This window comes from Mesoplodon bidens (assembly GCF_964165515.1).
Source record: "Mesoplodon bidens genome assembly, chromosome: 5".
NCBI classification, from domain to species: domain Eukaryota; kingdom Metazoa; phylum Chordata; class Mammalia; order Artiodactyla; family Ziphiidae; genus Mesoplodon; species Mesoplodon bidens.
Window position 1 is genome coordinate 98,830,803 of NC_138161.1, and position 19,865 is coordinate 98,850,667.

Genomic DNA, 19,865 nt, shown 5'->3' on the forward strand with positions numbered 1-19,865 from the left:
AGCCGTATGCAGGCTTAAAATACTCAAAGTATTTGGAATGTAAGTATTAGTTCAAAACTGGGGCTTGTCTTCCAATACCTTAGGATCATCTTATCACAAACATTTGTCAAAAAGTCAGATTTGTAATTTGGTGAATATTTGTTTGGGTAATCTTTTCTTTTTCTTTTATAATTTTTTTTTTTTTTTTTTTTTTTATGGCTGTGTTGGGTCTTTGTTGCTGTGCTTGGGCTTTCTCTCGTTGTGGTGAGCAGGGGTACTCTTCATTGCGGTGCGCGGGCTTCTCATTGCAGTGGCTTCTCGTTGTGGAGCACAGGCTCCAGGTGCGCAGGCTTCAGTAGTTGTGGCACACAGGCTCAGTAGTTGTGGCTCGCAGGCTCTAGAGCACAGGCTCAGTAATTGTGACACACGGGCTTAGTTACTCCGCGGCATGTGGGATCTTCCCAGACCAGGGCTCGAACCCGCGTCCCCTGCGTTGGCAGGCGGATTCTTAACCACTGTGCCACCAGGGAAGTCCCTTCATATTTTTTTTTTCCCAGAGTTGAAAATGAGCTTAACATAAAACTTCATATTATTTCTGTAATCCAACAAGATCAACTTTGTTTGAGTTGGTGTTTTTTAACAGGCTTTGTAGAAGAGAACAATCATTTCTTTTTTATTAATTGAATTTTGACAAAAGGTAAAATTATTATAATGTATTTTGTTAGAGATCTGAATGTAACTTTTAAAAAATGTTAACTCCTCCAAGAATAATAGAAAAAACTGACTTCCATGATACTGGTTTTTAAAAAACAGCTTAATTGAGGTATAGTTGGTATACAATAAGCTGCATATATTTAAAATTTATAACTTGATACTTTTTTACCATCTTAACATTTTTAAGAGTACAGTTCAGTCGTGTTAAGTAAATTCACATTGTTATGCAACAGATCTCCAGAACTTTTTCATCTTACAAAGCTGAAACTCTGTGCCTATTAAGAACTACCCATTTCCCTTCTTACCAGCTCCTGGAATTTACCGTCCTTTCTGCTTCTATGAATTTGACCACCTATGAAATCATGTTTTTTTAGAAGCTAAATAATTGGGAGGTGAACACCAATGAAGAATGTTTATTAAGGTTACTATAAATTACAGAGGTACTAAAAGCAAATGACTTTTTTAAAAAAGAAAAATTTGTCTCCTTTGTTTATCTCTACAGAGTAAGTGTTCTCATATTGGGACACTACTTGTTCTAAGTGTTGCTGTTGTCCAGAATATTTTTGGAAATAGCTTATGTTGTCTTTCTGTGATCTCATGAAGAAACTTTCTCAGGGAAGAATATTTAAAGTCATAGACAAGGGAAGATGTTACTGAAGATTATAGATAAGGAAAGTATGAGGGGAACAATTTAGATTACAGGAGTTCACCTCCAGTTAAAGCAAACTTCCACAGAATGCAATGGCAAAGGCATCGCGGCTTGGTTAAGTGTATATTAGAAGAATTTTTTAAAAAATTTATAGTGAAGGAAACAGAACAGAGGGAATTTTAGTCATTTGGTAAGAGTGGAAAACTAAGATGATGTAGGGAGAAAAATTTGGGGAGAGTAGTTTCAGAGGTAGCTGAGTTCCCATCCCAACATTCCATGACATTCTGCTTGTCTAGTGGTTTCAACCGAAGGCTTCAGAGGAAAAAGACAATAAAGAAAAAAAGAATCCTTTGTTAACTCAGGAACTTAAACACTAATACCTATTCCACTCATTCTCAGTGGTCTGATATGAAAATTACAATCTAGATAACTACTGTTTAAAATGAGATCCTGCCCTAATAAGGGTTTTTAAAATTTGTTTTGGTTTTGTTTTACTGAAGTATACAGAAACTCAAAAATGTCAACCATTAATTTCTTTTTTTCTCTCTTTGTGGAATTATACCCAGTTTGGAAAACTAAAATAATTGAAATTGAAAAAAATGTGGGATCGGAGAAAAAGGGAAAAACTATTAGAGTATTCTAATTCCAGTTAGACTTCTCCAGTAGAGAAGCTGGAATTGTCAGACCCTCGGCACTGTTCTAAACTATATATTCACTATTCCACCACATTAAAAATCAAATGACAAAGGAACGAATAAGGATGAAAAAGTAATTCTTCACCTCTTATTCAAGCCTTCTAGGTCTGGACTGTTTGCCAGATTAGTTGGGGGGAAACAATCAGCAACACAGAATCCAGGAGTTGAAATTTCAGGTTGTAATTTTGAGAGAAAGAGAAAAATAAAACTTTTTGTAGTTTTTGCTAGTATTTTTTTTAATGTTAATGATTTCTCCCCTTACTTCCTATCTTTAATTAGTTTCTCTTTCACACTATACATGTCATCAGCTGTTGAAACCTAGCCATCAAATGATAAGAGCTCTGTGTTAAGATAGAAATATACTATTTTATATTTGTATTCCACCGAGAATTCAGTATCCTTTACTTTCATTCAAATGATTTAACCACCATAATTACCAATCAGGTCATTCAAGAACACATATGCAATTTAATTCCTGTCAGTAGATACAGATTTCTTTTAATTAAACCTTGTATGATTAAAATATCTTTGATTATCTAGTTCATTACAGAATGTCCCTGTATGTTCATTTATTCATGAGACAAATATTTAAAGCACTAATAATATTCCAAGCAATTAATAGAAAATTACATCATATACAGAGAACAGAAAAATATACCTTGCTTCTTATGGTATCACCCAACAATTAGTCAATGTTTAAAACCAATAATAAAGAGATAGTTTGTACTGGAGAACTGAACAACTGATTAACTCTATAGAAGATAATTCTTTTATAGATCAATGTGTAGTTAAGTTAGACCTGTTACGAAATTTGAAGAAGTTACATTTTTTTCTATTTCTACTTTCTGGCCTCCTCTTCTCCCTTGAATGTTCTCCTGTAGGGCTTTACCCCAGCACTCCCATCAAAACCATGTTCTTTATGGTCACCAGCCACCACTTCATTGCTAAATCTAAGAGCGTGCCTCAGCCCTTTTGAACTGAACCATTGCGTACAATTTTTGAAGCCTTCCTGCCTGCTGCATTATCTTCTCTCAGCCTCTGTAAGTTACTTTGGCTGCCTTAGCAACTGTTCCTTTTCAGTCTTCACCTCCTACCCTCAGAATCAGGGCTTCTCAACCTCTGCACCAATGGCATTTTGAGCCAGATAGTTTTTTTGCTGTGGAGGTTCACCCTATGAATTGTAGGATGTTTAGCAGCATGCTTACCCACTAGATACCAGTAGCACACAGGCATACACCCCTAACCCCCCCACCCAGTTATGACAACCAAAAATGTTCAGGTCCAGCCAACTGTCCACCGTGAGGCAAAATGCCCCCAACTTGAGAACCGCTGTTCTAACTGTTCTACATGGAGCAGTGGCCTAGGACTCAGTTCTGTGCCATCTTTTATCTGTACACAGGGTGAATTCATCCTTCTCCTGGTTGAATCATTGCTTATATGCTGAACTCCCAGTTTTACATCTCTGCCAGTTGCTTATCAGATTCAAATAACTAACTGCCTTCTCTACCTGTAAGTCTCGTAGAATCTCAAAGTTAATATTGCTAAACAGAATTTTTTAATGTCTTCTGCAAACCCATTTCCCATCCAATTCTTATATTTATTAATAAATGGAACTACCTTTTACCCATCTGCTTAGGCAGAAATCTAGGAATCATCCTTCATTTCACTTCTTCTCTCACAACCCATATGAAATCGCATTGGTTCTGATGTCACACATATCCTGGATGTTTCTCCTTCTCTCCTCCTCCACACCAATCAGATCATCACCATCTCTTTCGGAGACCATAATAGTAACTGCCTTCTTCCTGCTCCTGCTTCTGTTCTTCCCCTTCCTACTATCTCTTCTCCATACAGTAGCCCAAGTGATCTTTTAAAAATGAAAAGATCTTGGACTACCTCTTGGACTGTATTTCCTTCCACCCTCCCTTTTATTCACTCTACTCTAGCCACGCTGGTTTTCTTGCTCTTTCAGACCAATTAGTTCCTGCCTTAGGACTTCTGCACTTGCTGTTTCTCTGCCTGGATGCTTTTCTCTCACGTGGTTATTTGACTGACTCCCTTATTCATTCAGGTCTCCTGAAATGTCACTGGCTTGAGTAGGCCTTTCTAGCCCACTCCAGTAAAATCCCATCTCCCTCACCTTCCATCACTTCCCGACCCCTTACTCTACATTTATTTTCTTTTATTTATTTGTTTGTTTGTTTATTTTTGGCTGCATCGGGTCTTCGTTGCTGCACACAGGTTTTCTCTAGATGCAGCGAGCGGGGGCTACTCTTTGTTACAGTGCGCGGGCTTCTCTGTGGTGGCTTCTCGTTGCAGAGCACAGGCTCTCTACCTCAAAGTATATATTTTTGGGTTTATTTATTTTTTGCCTCCCCCACTATGTGTAAGCTCCTTGAGGTCAGAAACTTTACCTTATTGCTGCTTTATTCCCCAAGGCTTGGAATGGTACTTGGCGTAGAATAGATGCTCAATTACTATTTCTTGAGTGTACAAATGAATAATGAATGATCCTTTTAAATTTGGTATACACGGTTGGCTTTAATTAGGTAACAAATTAAGTTAGAAGAAGTGATTCAAAAAAAACAGATTGTGTTAGAAAGTGTTTTGAGCATCTGTCTCTTCTGAGCAGGGGCAGATCCAGGTTTAGTAGAGTAATCTAAGCCTTAACTCGTTTTGGCAGGCCCTCTTTAAGGGAAAGAACTGTAAGTACAAACACAAGTATATGTGAAAGTGATTATGAGTGACATAAATAGGTCCCACTTAACCCAAGCCAATGTAATAAGCCCAACTCAACTTCTCTTTAGCCAGATTCTGCCACTCACTTCATCATCACCTAAACTAATTCAAGGGGAAATCAGAATGGAAAGAGTCTTAACTGATTGATGTAATTGAAATACATAACTTGTGCTAACTTGATCCAAAAAGGAGAGGGAATGTCAATGTGTTTTCTACAGCTCCCTCTAGGGCCTTGAATGCTAGAAAGAGCCCTAAATCTTCCTCTGCTTCTAAGGAAGATACCATGTAGCTAGTCCCAGTCTGGGCCCAGTAAAACCATATACTGAGGGATAGACATGTGTGGTTGTTACCACTCCCAGGCCCAGGTTCCCTGACTGCATCAATTACCTATCTCCATATCCCTGAAAGAGGAGCTGGCTCTCTTAAGAGCTGAGTTAAGTGAGATCCAATGATTTTTCAGTATTTCCAGGTCATTTCTAGAGATGATAAAAGCAGGAAAAGTCAATATGACTTTTCCATTATTTTCCTCTTGACAAATAAACTCCCCAAAATACCCTCAAATGAAGGAATATTAATGCTTCATTGTTGATTATAATAACCATTATTCATTGATTTTTTTTTGCCTTTTAAGCTTTTTATTTTTTTAACTGAAGTATAGTGAATTTACAGTGTTGTTAGTTTCAAGCATACAGCATAGTGATTCAGTTATATATAAATAAATATTCTTTTTCAGATTCTCTTCCATTATATGTTATTATAAGATAGTGAGTATAGTTCCCTGTGCTATTAGGTCTTTGTTGTTTACCTATTTTATATTTAGTGGTGTGTATATTTTAATCCCAAACTTCTAATTTATCTTCTCCCCCCGCTATCCCCTTTGGTAACCATAAGTTTGTTTTCTATGTCTGTGAATCTATTTCTCTTTTGTAAATAAGTTCATTTGTATCATTTTTTAGGTTCCACATTTAAGCAATATCTTATTTTATTTGTCTTTCTCTGACTTACTTCACTTAATATGATAAACTCTGGGTCCATCCATGTTGCTGCAAATGGCATGATTTCATTCTTTTTTATGGCTGACTGATACTCTATTGTGTATATGTACCACATCTTTGTCCATTCACCTGTCAGTGGACATTTAGGTTGCTTCTATGTCTTGGCTATTGTAAATAGTGCTGCTGTGAACACTGGGGTCTGTGTATCTTTTCGAATTAGAGTTTTCTCCGGATATATGCCCAGGATTGGGATTGCAGGATCATATGGCAACTCTTTTTAGCTTTTAAGGAACCTCCATACTATTCTCCTAAATGGCTACACTAATTTACATTCCCACCAACAGTGTAAGAGTGTTCCTTTTTTGCCACACCCTTTCCAGCATTTACTATTTGTAGACTTTTTAATAATGGCCATTCTGACCAGTGTGAGGGGATACCTCATTGTAGTTTCGATTTGCATTTCTCCTATAATTAGTTATATTGAGCATCTTTTCGTATGCCTGTTGGCCATCTGTATGTTTTCTTTAGAGAAATGTCTTTTTATGTTTTCTGCCCATTTTTTGATTGGGTTGTTTGTTTTTTTGATAATTAAGCTGCATGAACTGTTTGTATACTTTGGAAATTAATACCATGTCAGTAGCATCATTTGCAAATATTTTCTCCCAGTCCATAAGTCTTGTCGTTTTGTGGATAGTTTCCTTTGCTGTGCAAAAGCTTTTAAGCTTAGTTAGGTCCCATATGTTTGTTTTTGTTTTTATTTCCATTGCTCTAGGAGACAGATCCAAAAAAATATTCCTGCATTTTATGTCAAAGAGTGATCTGCCTGTGTTTTCCTCTAGAAGCTTTACATTTAGGTCTTTAGTCCATTTTGAGTTTATTTTTGTATATGGTGTTAGAGAATGTTCTAATTTTATTCTTTTATGTGTAGCTGTCCAATTTTCCCAGCACCACTTATTGAAGAGACTGTCTTTTCTCCATTGTATATTTTTGCCTCCTTTGTCATAGATTAATTGACCATAGGTGCATGGGTTTATTTCTGGGCTTTCTATCCTGTTGCATTGATCTATATGTCTGTTTTTGTGCTGGTACCATACTGTTTTGATTGCATTAGCTTTATAGCGTAGTCTGGAGTCAGGGAGTGTGATTCCTCGAGCTCCATTATCCTTTCTCAAGATTGTTTTGGCTATTCAGGGTCTTTTGTGTTTCCATACAAATTTTAAAAATTTTTGTTGGGCTTCCCTGGTGGCGCAGTGGTTGAGACTCCGCTTGCCGATGCAGCGGACACGGGTTCATGCCCCGGTCCGGGAAGATCCCACATGCCATGGAGCAGCTGGGCCCATGAGCCATGGCCGCTGAGCCTGTGTGTCCGGAGCCTATGCTCCGCAACGGGAGAGGCCACAGCAGTGAGAGGCCCGCGTACCGCAAAAAAAAAAAAAAAAAAATTTTTGTTGAGTATTTTATTTATACCAGGCAATATACTAAGTATTTTAAAATAAACAATAATTTTATAAGCACTGAGGTTGTGGTTTATCTTTAATTACTTAGATGAGTTTTATTGCCATTGGAACCCGTATATTTTTTTCTTTCTTTTTCTTTTTTTTTTAAAACAACCAGCCTTTTAAATAATTTTTTTTAATCAGTGGTAAAGATTATGACTACTTTGTAAACTAAATTAACATAAAGTTCTGGCTGTGCTCTTATTTGTGGAAATTAAATTGACATTCTCTGGGGATTCTGCATTTTTAATAGGCCTTAGTAAGTTTGGGCTATAAAGCCCAGGGCAATACTATCTAACTGGCATTAACTGCATTTTTACTTGAAATCTCTTGAATAGGTCCACTGGCCATTATCTTTCCTTTCAGGTGTTGGTTTTGTGTATAAGTTTCTTTTTACCTGCTCTTTCTATGGTGTGTCCAGAAATACAGTGGCAGGTGATCTGCTGTGACGTCTGGTTGGAATGGTTTCAGAAAATAATTGTGATTGAACAGGGTTTTATTATCATTTTTACTTTGTGATAAGAGTAAAGCAGTCACTAACAGCTATATCATTATCACTAAAAACTGTGCCACATAATTCCAAACCCATCTTTGAGTTTCCAGTCTGATAATGTTATCCACAGAATCATTTTACATAATAATAAACATGATAATGCTTTATGGTGTTTCTTCTCATTCTCCTTTAACTGTACTAATCTAGTCACAGATTTCAAATGTAACTGGCGTAAATGATGCAAGTAATTTTTAGTAAAGAATGTACACTAGTTACTCTTTGCGTCACTTCTGATTTAGCATCATTTTAACCCATAATGCAATACTGGTTTATTTGTTCTGTTTTAGATGTTTGGAAATTGGACATTTGGTACCTTGGTCTTCACAGTCATGGTTATTACAGTCACAGTAAAGGTATGGTACAGAAATTAGAAGCATGGATACATTTTGTGTCTGTATAATTCTTAGTTAATTTTCCTCATTTCTTTATTGATAGATTTTCCTTTTTCAGTCATGAATAATTTCATGGATGCCTAGTTTAATAATTCATTTTAATTTTTGTCAAAAGATTCATTATGAATTCATTTTTTAAATTCATTATTTTGGAAAGCCTCAGCTGATTTTTATGGTCAGATAAAGGTTAACCCCTCAATACTCATCTCCGAAATTCTGCTTCTCTCTATGTAATGCAAGACAACACAAGCTGGTTTAGGCCATTGAGTTCTGAATAAAGTACTCATGAAATTTTAATACTGCTTCCTCACAGAAGAAAAATACTATAAACTTGAAATTGTTGAATTTCATTCTAGGATCTTTTCATTAATATTTATCTTCTGAAGGACTTTGCCATAGCAACCTTAGTCACTTATAATTAATACATTTTATTCTTGAGTTTTAGCTGAGAAGTTAAAGATTTATTGATTTACATTAAGGGTTTTTTAATTTATTTTTTTAGATGGCTTTGGAAACTCATTTTTGGACCTGGATCAATCATCTTGTTACCTGGGGATCTATTTTATTCTATTTTGTATTTTCTTTGTTTTATGGAGGGATTCTCTGGTGAGTGACTATATTTTATTTTAGTTATATTGATTCAATTCTAATAAATAGTTATTATGATAGATTTTATTATGAACAAATTCTACTCAGAATAGTTTTGAGACCCCATCCTGATAAGAAATTTAGTTTTTTCAGTTGATCTTACTGATATGGAAGAAAAAAGAAACTAACAATTACTGAATACCTACTATATTCTAGTGTTTTACCTAAGATATTAAATTGATTCATCACAATAATCTTGTTACCCCATTTTTTTCTATTTGGAAACTGAGCTCCAAAATCACAACGGTTAAAAGTAGCAAAGCTAGGATTTACTTGAAAATTAATGTTCTTTACACTAATCATATTACCTCTAAATTATTATTAATGTATATAATTTAAAAAGTCACATAGAATCATTAAATTTTCATGAATGAGTTAACTTCTCTCTCAAAAGTAGTGTGCTGCATATTCATTTGTAAAATCAGATATTCAGCTATTCTGATAGATTAAAAATTAATGCTTTTCCTAAGATTCTTTGGTAAGTGATGGACAGCTGAAATCTCTCAGTTGGAGAATGTATATTACATTGCCTACTGTGCCTGTGATCCCTGTATCAGGCAAAATATTACAAAAGGCAGGGAAAAAACTTGTATTGGCTAAACATTAACTTTCATTTAGGATTATAAAAAGATACTCTAATGAATATCGTTTGTTTGTTTTTAATCCTCCTTATTTCCTCATTTCTTCCTGTATTTCTCCTCATTCTTTTGAAGTGATATATACACAAACCCAAAAAGAGTATCTTGACAATACCTACTACTATGTAGAACTAATATTTGTGAGTACATTTATTTTAAAATCCATGTGTAGAGAAGATCCTCTAAGTAGAGCTTTTCAACCTAAAATTTAGGTAATCAAGTTTGTAGTTGCTTAGTAGAAAATATTTTATTACATACTTTTTCTTGCTTTTTTGGTCTCTTAAGTCTGTATTATTCACTACATAATTCTTTTGAATTATCCTAACACTAAGATAGGATAAGTCAATTACTTGCCACTTTCCTAATTATAAAAACTATGGTTGTCATTCAGATGAATTAAATTGGATTTTATTTTTAACAATTAAAATCTACCATGTTTTATTAGTTGATTAATTAAATTACACTGATTCCACATTTTGAACATTTTCCTGGAGTATTCTTAAAATTGTAACCTTCATGTATAGTGGGTTTACTTAATGTCGTGATTTAAGAATCTGTCTTGTCGGTTTCTTCATTTATTATAAGCCCACTTTCTTTCTTTGCAGGCCATTTTTGAGCTCCCAGAATATGTACTTTGTATTTATTCAGCTCCTGTCAAGTGGTTCTGCTTGGTTTGCCATAATTCTCATGGTTGTTACATGCCTATTTCTTGATATTGTGAAGAAAGTATTTGACCGACAGTTTCATCCTACAAATATTGAAAAGGCACAGGTAACCACTTTTTATATACAATACCTTTTTAATTAGGAGTCTTGATGAATAGCTGTCATTATAATTTGCTTATATTAGAAAATAGGAAATTATCTATTCCTGTATCAAGTATTTTGCAATATAAATATTATTAAATGTGATATTTTTAAAGTTATTGTTGCTATTAATTTTATGACTCCTGAAAAATTATAATTTTTAAAAATTACATTGTGTTATTAATAGAACTAGATTTTAATAGTATAAATATGTCTTAAATAGTATTATCACAGCCTTCTATCAAATATGTATAATTGGGATATATATCCATTTCTTTAGAACCATTAGAATTTCAGTAGTACTTCTTCAGGTTATATTGTTTTCAACAAAAGTATGAAATAAGTTCTTTAACCTAAACTTCTACAGAATGGATTTTTATAAAATATATTTTCTCACTAAACACTAATAATATTAAACTACAGCAGATATTAACAGTATGTTACATAGTGTTTAAGAATATGGTCTTTAGGGCTTCCCTGGTGGCGCAGTGGTTGAGAGTCTGCCTGCCAATGCAGGGGACACGGGTTCGTGCCCCGGTCCGGGAGGATCCTGCGTGCCGCGGAGCGGCTGGGCCCGTGAGCCATGGCCGCTGAGCCTGCGCGTCTGGAGCCTGTGCTCCGCAACGGGAGAGGCCACAACAGTGACAGGCCCGCGTACCACAAAAAAAAAGAATATGGTCTTTAGGGCCTGATAGTTGTGGGTTCAAAACCCACATTCTACCACTGAGTAGCTCTGTAACTTTAAGTCTCCGTTTCTTCATGGGTAAAATTATGACAGAAATGTCTATTTCATTACATTTGTAATAAGGATTAAATGAAATAATGTTCAGACACAGAGTATATCCTCAAGAAATGATAGCTATTTAGTATATTTGACTTTTTTGTGTATTTGACTTGTACATAAGCTAGAAATATTGGTTTGCCCTATTAACTGTATCATGACATTGAACATATGTCAAGAGTACATTCTAATCAACTTTTATGCCCTTGTAAACACAGAGTTTATTAATCATTTAGTTCTGCCTAGGTTGAGGTTTTTGTGGGGGGTTTGGTTTTTGTTTTTGTTTTTTGCATGTTTGCTATATGCCAAGCAAATTTTGGAAATCTAGTTGTGTGTTCATGCTACAAATAGAATAAGTGCTTCTTAAGTATTTAGTGATTTGAGTTAGGTTTCTTAAACAGTGTATTGGTTTTAATTTCAGTTGATCATATTAACATTTCTTTAGCATTTATTTGCTTTGGTCACTCAGTCCTAGCAAATACACATTTTAACAACACCGAAGCAGCATAGGCCTCTGAAGCCTGACAAACTTAATTCAGATACTGTTTTAACCACTTACAAAATGCATGTCCTTAATCAAGTCACTTCCCTAAGCCTCAGTTTCTTCCTCTGTAGAATCAGAATAATAACTACCTTACTTGATGGTTAGAGATCATTAATATAAAGTGCCTAACCCTGGGTCTGTATGTAGTAAGTCCTCAGTAAGAACATAATTATAAGAACGATGAGGATGTTGCTCTGATACTGATCTTCAGCTGGGGCTGAAAAAATTTGCATAATCTGATTACTGTGTCTGCCTATGCATATATTTATATCAGTATGGGCAGACTTTTCCACCATGCAATATATTACTTAAATATATATCAGAAAGGTTCGCATATCTTTTTTCTAATCTTCAGAGATATTCATGATAATAGAATACTACTTTTAATACATTGTCTATTATACTTTTTCTAGACCTTTATGGAGAACATATTTGTCTTGCCCTCTTGGCTATATAAAGTTATATTTCACCAAAATATATTAATGACATCACTTAAAAAGTTACTTCTTTATAAAAGTAAATAATGATTTATTTACATTTATCCTTAGAAATTTTCTTTAGGAAGAGCATTATGTCTTTTCATAGAGATTTCTTAATGATAATAAAAGGTGATAATATTAGTCCTTATTACCATTTTTATAGACCTCTTTTTAAAGGATTACACAGGAAATATTTGATACCTTAAGGCGGACCCTTAGACAAGAAAAAGTTAGAAGTACTTTATATATATTTTAGTTCTTTTACCATAGGTTAAATTGATTAAAAATGGAGTTGATTTAAAAAATCAATCATTTTTCTATGTATGAAAGCCAGTATAATCTCCCTTTCTACCCTACTAAATTCCTTTTAAATGATTTGACTGGATGTTCAACTGTGATCTAATCTAAAGAGAAAAAGAGTGTGATATATATTTTTAAAATTGAGTCACTTTGCTGTACAGCAGAGATTGGCCCAACATTGTAAATCAACTATATGTCAATAAAAAATAAACATGGAAATAAAAATAATCTAAAGAGGAAATCTCTACTTCCACTCAGGGATTTTCTAGCCTACGGGGGATTTTTTTTGTTTTTTGTTGAGACAGTATATGGTCATTCATATCCCGTGCATGACATTATTCTTTCGCTATAGTCAGTAATCTTTATTATTTCAGCCTTGTACTTTCACCTCTGATTTCAAATGTTGAGAAAGTTGTTAGAAAGTTATCAGGTACTTACTTCATTGCTTACCAAAAGTAGCAAGAAAAATCATATCAAAAGGAGTGTTGTCAGCATTTATTTTGAGCTTTGTTTTTCTGCAGAGTAACAATGTGGTATTAAGAATAAATTCTTTTGATAGCAAAGCCAATGGCCCTACAAATGTCAGTTATGTATGTGTACCATGTATGATATATCCTACTCTTGTAGGGACAAATGTCTTTACAAAGCTTGTCCTGTGTCTGTCTCTTAGGTGATAAATACAGCTCACTGACTTGTTGTATGTCCCATCCCTTTTCTGTCCACTTATAGATGTACTCCAACACAGTCGCTTTCAGTGACGAATTCATCGCACTGCAGCCATTGTCGAGGGCAAGGAATCAGCTGAGCAAACTTAGGTAGAGTAGGAGGAGTAGAACCTCATTAACTCTTCTGCATGCTAAAGGTCAATTTAAAAATATTCAAAAGATGGGCAGAGGCATGATTTAAGAGTGGGGCATTTTTGTTAGCACAGCTCTGTCTCTAATTTGACCTTTATCGATATGTCTGTTAAAACCTAAAAAATATATCCATTTCTTTGAGACAAAAATTCAGCATAACAGGACAGAGATCTGTACCTTATTATATATTTTATACCTTAACTACCTTTTCTAGCACAATTCTAATGCTTCTGCTTGTCATACTGGTACGTAAGAATGCTCCTGCATGTTGAGTAATTTAAGCTACAGAAATTCATGATAAAATTTAAAGTTTTAAGTTTCAGTTACTTGGAAGTGAGAATTGCCCATTTTTTATCTTGCCTTAATCTATGTTGCAAATACATGTGTATATTTGTCTTTGTACACTGTAATGGCTGCTAAAACATTTCATATCCTTGCTGTTTAGTGCATCTATAAATTGAACAAATACTTTTTTTTTTTACTTTTTAATTATTTTATTGGTATAAATAATTCAGCCCTGAAAAAAAATCACTCTAGATTTCAAGTAGGTTTATTAACTACAAATTATTTTAAAATAATGCAAAAGTGTGTCCTAATTTTTTTTTCCTTTTTTTTTTGCTTAAACAATAGGTAAGATTTTAACAATACATTTTGTATCTCATATATATACCTTTATCTCCACAGACAGATCCATTCTGTCAGTTTCCACAAAAAATAATCAGTAATCCGAAGATGTCTTGATGGAAGAGAATGAAAGTTTAAATCCTAGAACTTTTCATATTAAGATACCAAAGCTATATATTAATTTTAACTCCAGTCTAGTTTGAAAAGGAAAAGTAATATAACTGATTGTTTTGTTTTGGCACCCTTCAACTTCTCACCCTGGGTTTTTAGTCATATATTTTTTTTTAATTCTTTTTTATTCTCAAGGTTTCTAATCCATCTATGTTCACTTGATCAAACAAATGACTTTGACAGAGCACTGCTTAAAGAACTTCTTATGTAATCCTATGAGTTCATAATTTTGAGCTGTTCCAAAATTTTACCAAACCTTTCGATTTTATTATTCCTATTAGCATCAGGATTTTTGAAATATTCTACTTTGAATTACAAAGGTATAATAATTGTAGATGAATATACAAATGGGTGTTTAAGTGGTAGTCAACTAAATTTCATGTTTAAAAGAAGAACTAAAATCAAAACAAACTTGGAAGATTTGCCTTCACCTTTGGTTGAGCCAAATATGTGCATCACATTTTATCTATATGTGCCTTCTGAAAACAGTGTGTATTTACCACATTTTCAAACATCTAATTATTTAACTCCAAGGCAATAGGAGAGCTCATTATTTAAAAGAACACTCCAGCAAGCACTTTTGTTTTTATTAAATCATATTTTCTCATATCATGGTGGCTCAAATCAAGCAACATTTTTTGAGCAATGATAGACTAAAAAAGAATGATACACGGAGATCATAAATTAAAGAGATCCCACTCTCTTTAATATTGTAATAACGTAGTAAGCTTAACATTCATCTGTGAAGGAACACAATGAGAGCAGGGTACATGAGTCAGGTAGTGTTTCCTGCAAGCACTGTCCAATCAGGTGGTGTAACAAAGGGAGAAGAGCCCTGTTGGGGAGATGGTGGGGCTGAATGCTAGCACAGCATGCCCTTGGCCCTGCACCCTCTATATCCTAATGAAATTAGTTCACCTTTCTGAGCCTCTAGGTTCTTCACTTATCAAATGACTATTTTACATACTGTGGTCTATATGCTTACTATCAGCATCAGAGAAAAACAAAAAGAAAGAAATACTGTGCTCAACCAAAGGCCAGGCAGAAATAACAATTGCTTACATGAGTGGTGAATGATCACTGGATGGGCATTTGCTCATAGCTTCATGAAGAACAAGTGTCCACAAACATCTGTCTGTTGATGCATGCTGTGGATTTTGAATACATCTTGTTTTTGAACTATGTTGAACGGTATTCCTGGGTGTGATCCATGGTAGCTTAATTGTTTACTGTTGTGACAGAGAGGAAGATTGTGCATATATCAAATATCTTTAAGAGCTTTCAAATCTTTAATCAGGTTAGTACTTCTTAAGGACCATTAACATAAAACTTAATAATTTTCTTTTGAATAAAAGAAAACTCATTTTGAGTATTTTACACTCCTTTATGTTATAGGCAAAACTATAATAATAATCTACCTTTATATAAACTTACTGTACTCTTGAAACCAAGGAATTCTACTACTTTATTTTTTATGTATGTAAGAAATTTACTATAGCATTTTTTATAGAAATAATTATTGATTAGTCCTAAGACTGAGAAAACACATAGAAATGAGGGAAAAAAATTGTTTTTTATTTATTGAGGACATTTTTTTATAATTTAAGAAAGGTTAAAATTAGCTTGGCTATGGGCACATACTCCTTAGAAGGTTTCTAATACTTAAAATATAGAGGGAATTACCTGGTGGGCCAGTGGTTAGGACTTCACGCTTTCACTGCTGAGGGCCTGGGTTTAATCCCTGGTCAGGGAACTAAGATCCCACAAGCCACAAGACACAGCCAAAAAAAAAAAAAAAATAGGAAAAGCAAAAGAGTAGAAAGTTATATAAGTAAGTTAACACTCACTTAAAAAATATATTTCAAACTAAGGATTAAATTAATTTTGTTTACTACATCAAGTCAAGCTCCCCCTTACTCATGTCTAACATTTGAAAGTCCATATGATTGACTCTTCCACTCTGCTGAAGTCCAGTTAAAGTAGAGAAGTCTTCTGAGAGGGAGCATCAGAGATGCGAAATGGGACATACCTTTGCAATAAGAACCCTAACTCTTGGTGGCAAGGAATTTGTTTAATAGAAGAAATTTAATTTTATTGATGGAAACCTGGTTTTAATTTAACTTTGTGCACCAGAAAATCATGGCTTTTTTTTTGTATGCTCTGTTGTATGCTCCTTAAGAAGCTACTATTTCCTCTCTTTTGTGACAGTAAATGAATGTGGTGTTGTGTGAAATTTCATTTGTGCCTCACAGATTGTGGACCCCAACTTGCTATTTTGATTCTAAACTTATATACAGTGAGAGTATTGTTCTGTAATATGAGACTTGTTGCTTTTCTGTCCTTCCAGATGGAAGAAGATAAGGGTTCAGTCAGCTCAGCATATGAATTTGCTGAAAGCAAGCACAGAGGGGAGGACAGTAGGCACCTGCTAGCTGAGGCTTGCAGCCAGCAGGACAGTTCTTACGTGCACTAGGTAGTACTGCGCTGGACCTTCCTGGGGACATATCCGCTAAGTTCTCAAGCTTGGGGCATGCTATGGGAGAACTGGCCTGACATTTCAGTTTTTACTTTACTAATTCCTTCACCGTTTCTCATATATTGTTTTTCTTCACCTGTTTTCCTTTTTTATGATCTTTACATTTTTTATATGTCCGTACCTGAATATTTCATTAATCTTCCTTTGGAGTTATAGTGTTAAATCTTACTTTACTTCAAATTCTAACCTGTTGTCTTATACTCAAGAATTTATTCCTTTTCACTTCTTTCGAAAATATGTCATGCTATTTCTGTTATTTCCCAAATCACTTTTACCACTTGTAGTTATGTGTCATTTTATACATGTTAATGTAGTTAGACACTGAATTACTTATCTAAGTCTATCTCTTGAGTTGAATGGTCAAATGAGTGAGTGCTTAGACTTGGTACTGAATAATTTTCTGTTGACTGGTATTCACCAAACTCTCAGTTCTAACTTTTCATAAACTTTCATAGTTACATCTTTGTAATAAAAAAGTATGAATTAATGAGGACTTGATTCACTCCCTCTTGAGAATTAAACCCTAACAACCACTTCTAGACCTAATTGGGATATGCAAAATATTTTAATTGGTAGTAACCATGGAAGATAAAAATTCTTACCACTAGTAATTATATTTTTACTGGGCTATTTGCCACTTTGTACATTCTAATTACTGGTCACGAAGGTGCTGTTGTCTCATCTGAGATAACCCTCATAAATGGTGGAACTTTAAAACAAAGCTACTTGAAGATTATAAATCAGACAGTGGAACAGGTACAATAATTTGAAAAAATGTGAATTATTCTGTAAGACATATTTTTAAAATTAGATTCCTTTAGTGAATTGCCCAAAATGGAAAATGTTGAAGATTAATCAACTCCCAGTCATGATTATTACTAGTTGAAAAGAAATTCAAAACAATTCTGAATTTTTATTTTGTTTTGGGATATTTCATATGATTACCTTCATAATATATTTATCTTATATTTTGCTTTGATAAATATAGAAAGATTTTTAGTTTTTAGAATATGCCCTCATTGGCTACAAGGAAAACTCAGCTGAAGAATTCATTGATTAAAGAGGGGAAGCTGGCTGGGATTTATAAGATGTCCTGGTTAATTTCCAGAGCACACAGTCCATTTGGGAACTGACTGTGCTAATACTGTGAAATTATGTCCTCTGCGATGTAAGTTCCCCAAAGATTCAAGCTCAAGTGGATATTTCAAAAGACATGGATATGGTGCTGCTTTACTTTAATATGTCCATTAAAATGTATAGAACAGTTGAGAATTGGGTTCTTAGAATACCCCTATTAAATAATAGGAGCGTTGTTATGGTTACTTTTACAAAGGAATGATAAGTGAATTCTTTTATCATCCTGTGACGTATGGTCTCTCTTCCTATAAACAAGAAAGTAGAAAAGCCCTCAAACCATGGATATGATTTTAGTAAAATTGCTGGAGGTGCTTACCCTGATCTGCAGGTTTTTTTCTGCTTATCACTGAATTTTAATTAGTTGAATGAAATATATCTTGAGTATTTCTTGTCTCATATATTTCTCTTTGGCATATATTTTGAGATAAAAATCACTTTTAAGAAAGTAAGTATTAAATAATATCTCTCTCCTATATTTTCTGTCTTGAAATGGCAGTTGTTCTCTAATCAAAATTTGGTCAGCCTTGCCAAATCTGGCAGAATTTTGCTGAGCCCTAAATGTTGCCATGGGCTAGACTCTCCTAAGCCATCTCCCTCTACATCACCCTGCCTCTTAGGCCTTCATTATTCTGTCACATTTTTGTCTCTGGTTTCCTGGCCCTACTCTGGATGCCCTCTTTCCAGCTTGCACCTAGCTACCATAGAGATATCAACAGGATGCTACGGCTACTGACCTTTCTCATTGTGAACCAGGACGCTTAAGCCCCAAACCTGAAATCTGCCACCACCGACAACAACATTTTAAGCAGTTTCAACCAACTACAAGTCACCTTCCTCTTCTTGTGTGACAAAGATACATACAGCTATTGCTTCACTTAACAAAGCAATGAACTACAAAAGGAACAGAAACCCTTAGTGGCCTGTATTTAGTTATTGGCCACTAAAAGCTACACTTCTCTGAATGAGCAAAATTTTGTAAACAAATACAATCGAACATTTAAAAGACTAATAATAATAAGGCAGGACCTAGATGCATATCTGATAAGTGTGACAGTTTACAAAACTAATGTTATTTTCAAATCTGTGCTGACTTGTTGAACAGCTTTTTCATCTGGAGGTCAAAATGAAGAAAAATATTAGTATTGATATTATTTCTACCAAACGGTAATGATATGCTGTGAATGATTGATACTTAGAAAACTGATTTCTTAACATCAGCTGTGTGATTAGTTAATTGTTGCTATTCTGATTTACCCTCTCCATTAAATTAAAATTGGAGATTTTATCATTTTTCACAGATAACTCATACTCTTGATCACCTAAACTACAAATTCCTAGTCAGATATTGTTATTTTGTAATCACATTAAAATAAAGAGGCCTCAGTCTTTTTGAAACAAGGAATAAGCCAAGTTTATTAAAATAAGCTTACCTAATAAATAGAATTCATATTGTATGCTTATTTTCACACCTAAATTTAGGCAACACATATGGAAGTCTCCTTCATTCTGGAGATCCCTAAAAGCATAGAGGTATTTTATTTATACTTATAATTGGCTTTCAAAATTGTTTATTTTACTTGATGAGAAAGGAAGGGAAGGGAGTCCAGGGGAGTAAATGTGAGCTTACAGCATGTTTTGGAGAAAGAGGCCTTGAGTAAGAGAAGCAGTTATTTAAATACCATCATTAAATAGGTACCTCTTCCAATTCTGAATAAGAACTTGAAGCTATTAACTGTTTTAGGGGTTTTATTATTCTTAGCCAAATATGGAAATTGGTAATAGTTGATGACTTTTGACCTCACATTTAAAAGAAAGTCATTTCCTTAAACAGAAGCCTTTTTTTCCCTCCATAATTATAGTTTAAGGCTTCTTTCCAAATATCTCCTTTAAGGCTAAGCAAGGTGTTCTTTGATTATGAAGTATATAAAACAATTTTAAGGGCAAAAGAACAAATATGGTCAATAGTTAAATAATTTTTATCTAAACTTAAAGAACTTTATTTGATTTGATGGGGTAAAATGTCATAGGCATGACTAAAAAACTTAGAAATATATGACAGTTTTCCAACACTTAGAAAATTTAAGGAAGATTTTTATAGAAGTAACAGGAGGAACTTCTAAATGTTTACCATC

The 19,865-nt window shown here is 34.2% G+C and overlaps 1 protein-coding gene across 4 annotated transcripts in view; it reads left to right on the forward strand.

Moving 5' to 3' along the window:
• ATP11B (ATPase phospholipid transporting 11B (putative)) overlaps nucleotides 1-19,865 on the forward strand; it is a 121,151-nt gene that overhangs the window by 88,993 nt on the left and 12,293 nt on the right. For 3 of the 4 annotated variants that reach the window (XM_081234105.1, XM_081234107.1, XM_081234108.1), the window contains 3 exons: nucleotides 8,108-8,173; nucleotides 8,715-8,818; nucleotides 10,104-10,269. In XM_081234105.1, coding sequence (XP_081090231.1) covers nucleotides 8,108-8,173; nucleotides 8,715-8,818; nucleotides 10,104-10,269 — 336 coding nt within the window. Of the gene's footprint in view, nucleotides 1-8,107; nucleotides 8,174-8,714; nucleotides 8,819-10,103; nucleotides 10,270-13,137; nucleotides 13,224-19,865 lie in introns of all 4 variants that reach the window. The other variant, XM_081234106.1, reaches the window with a different exon arrangement.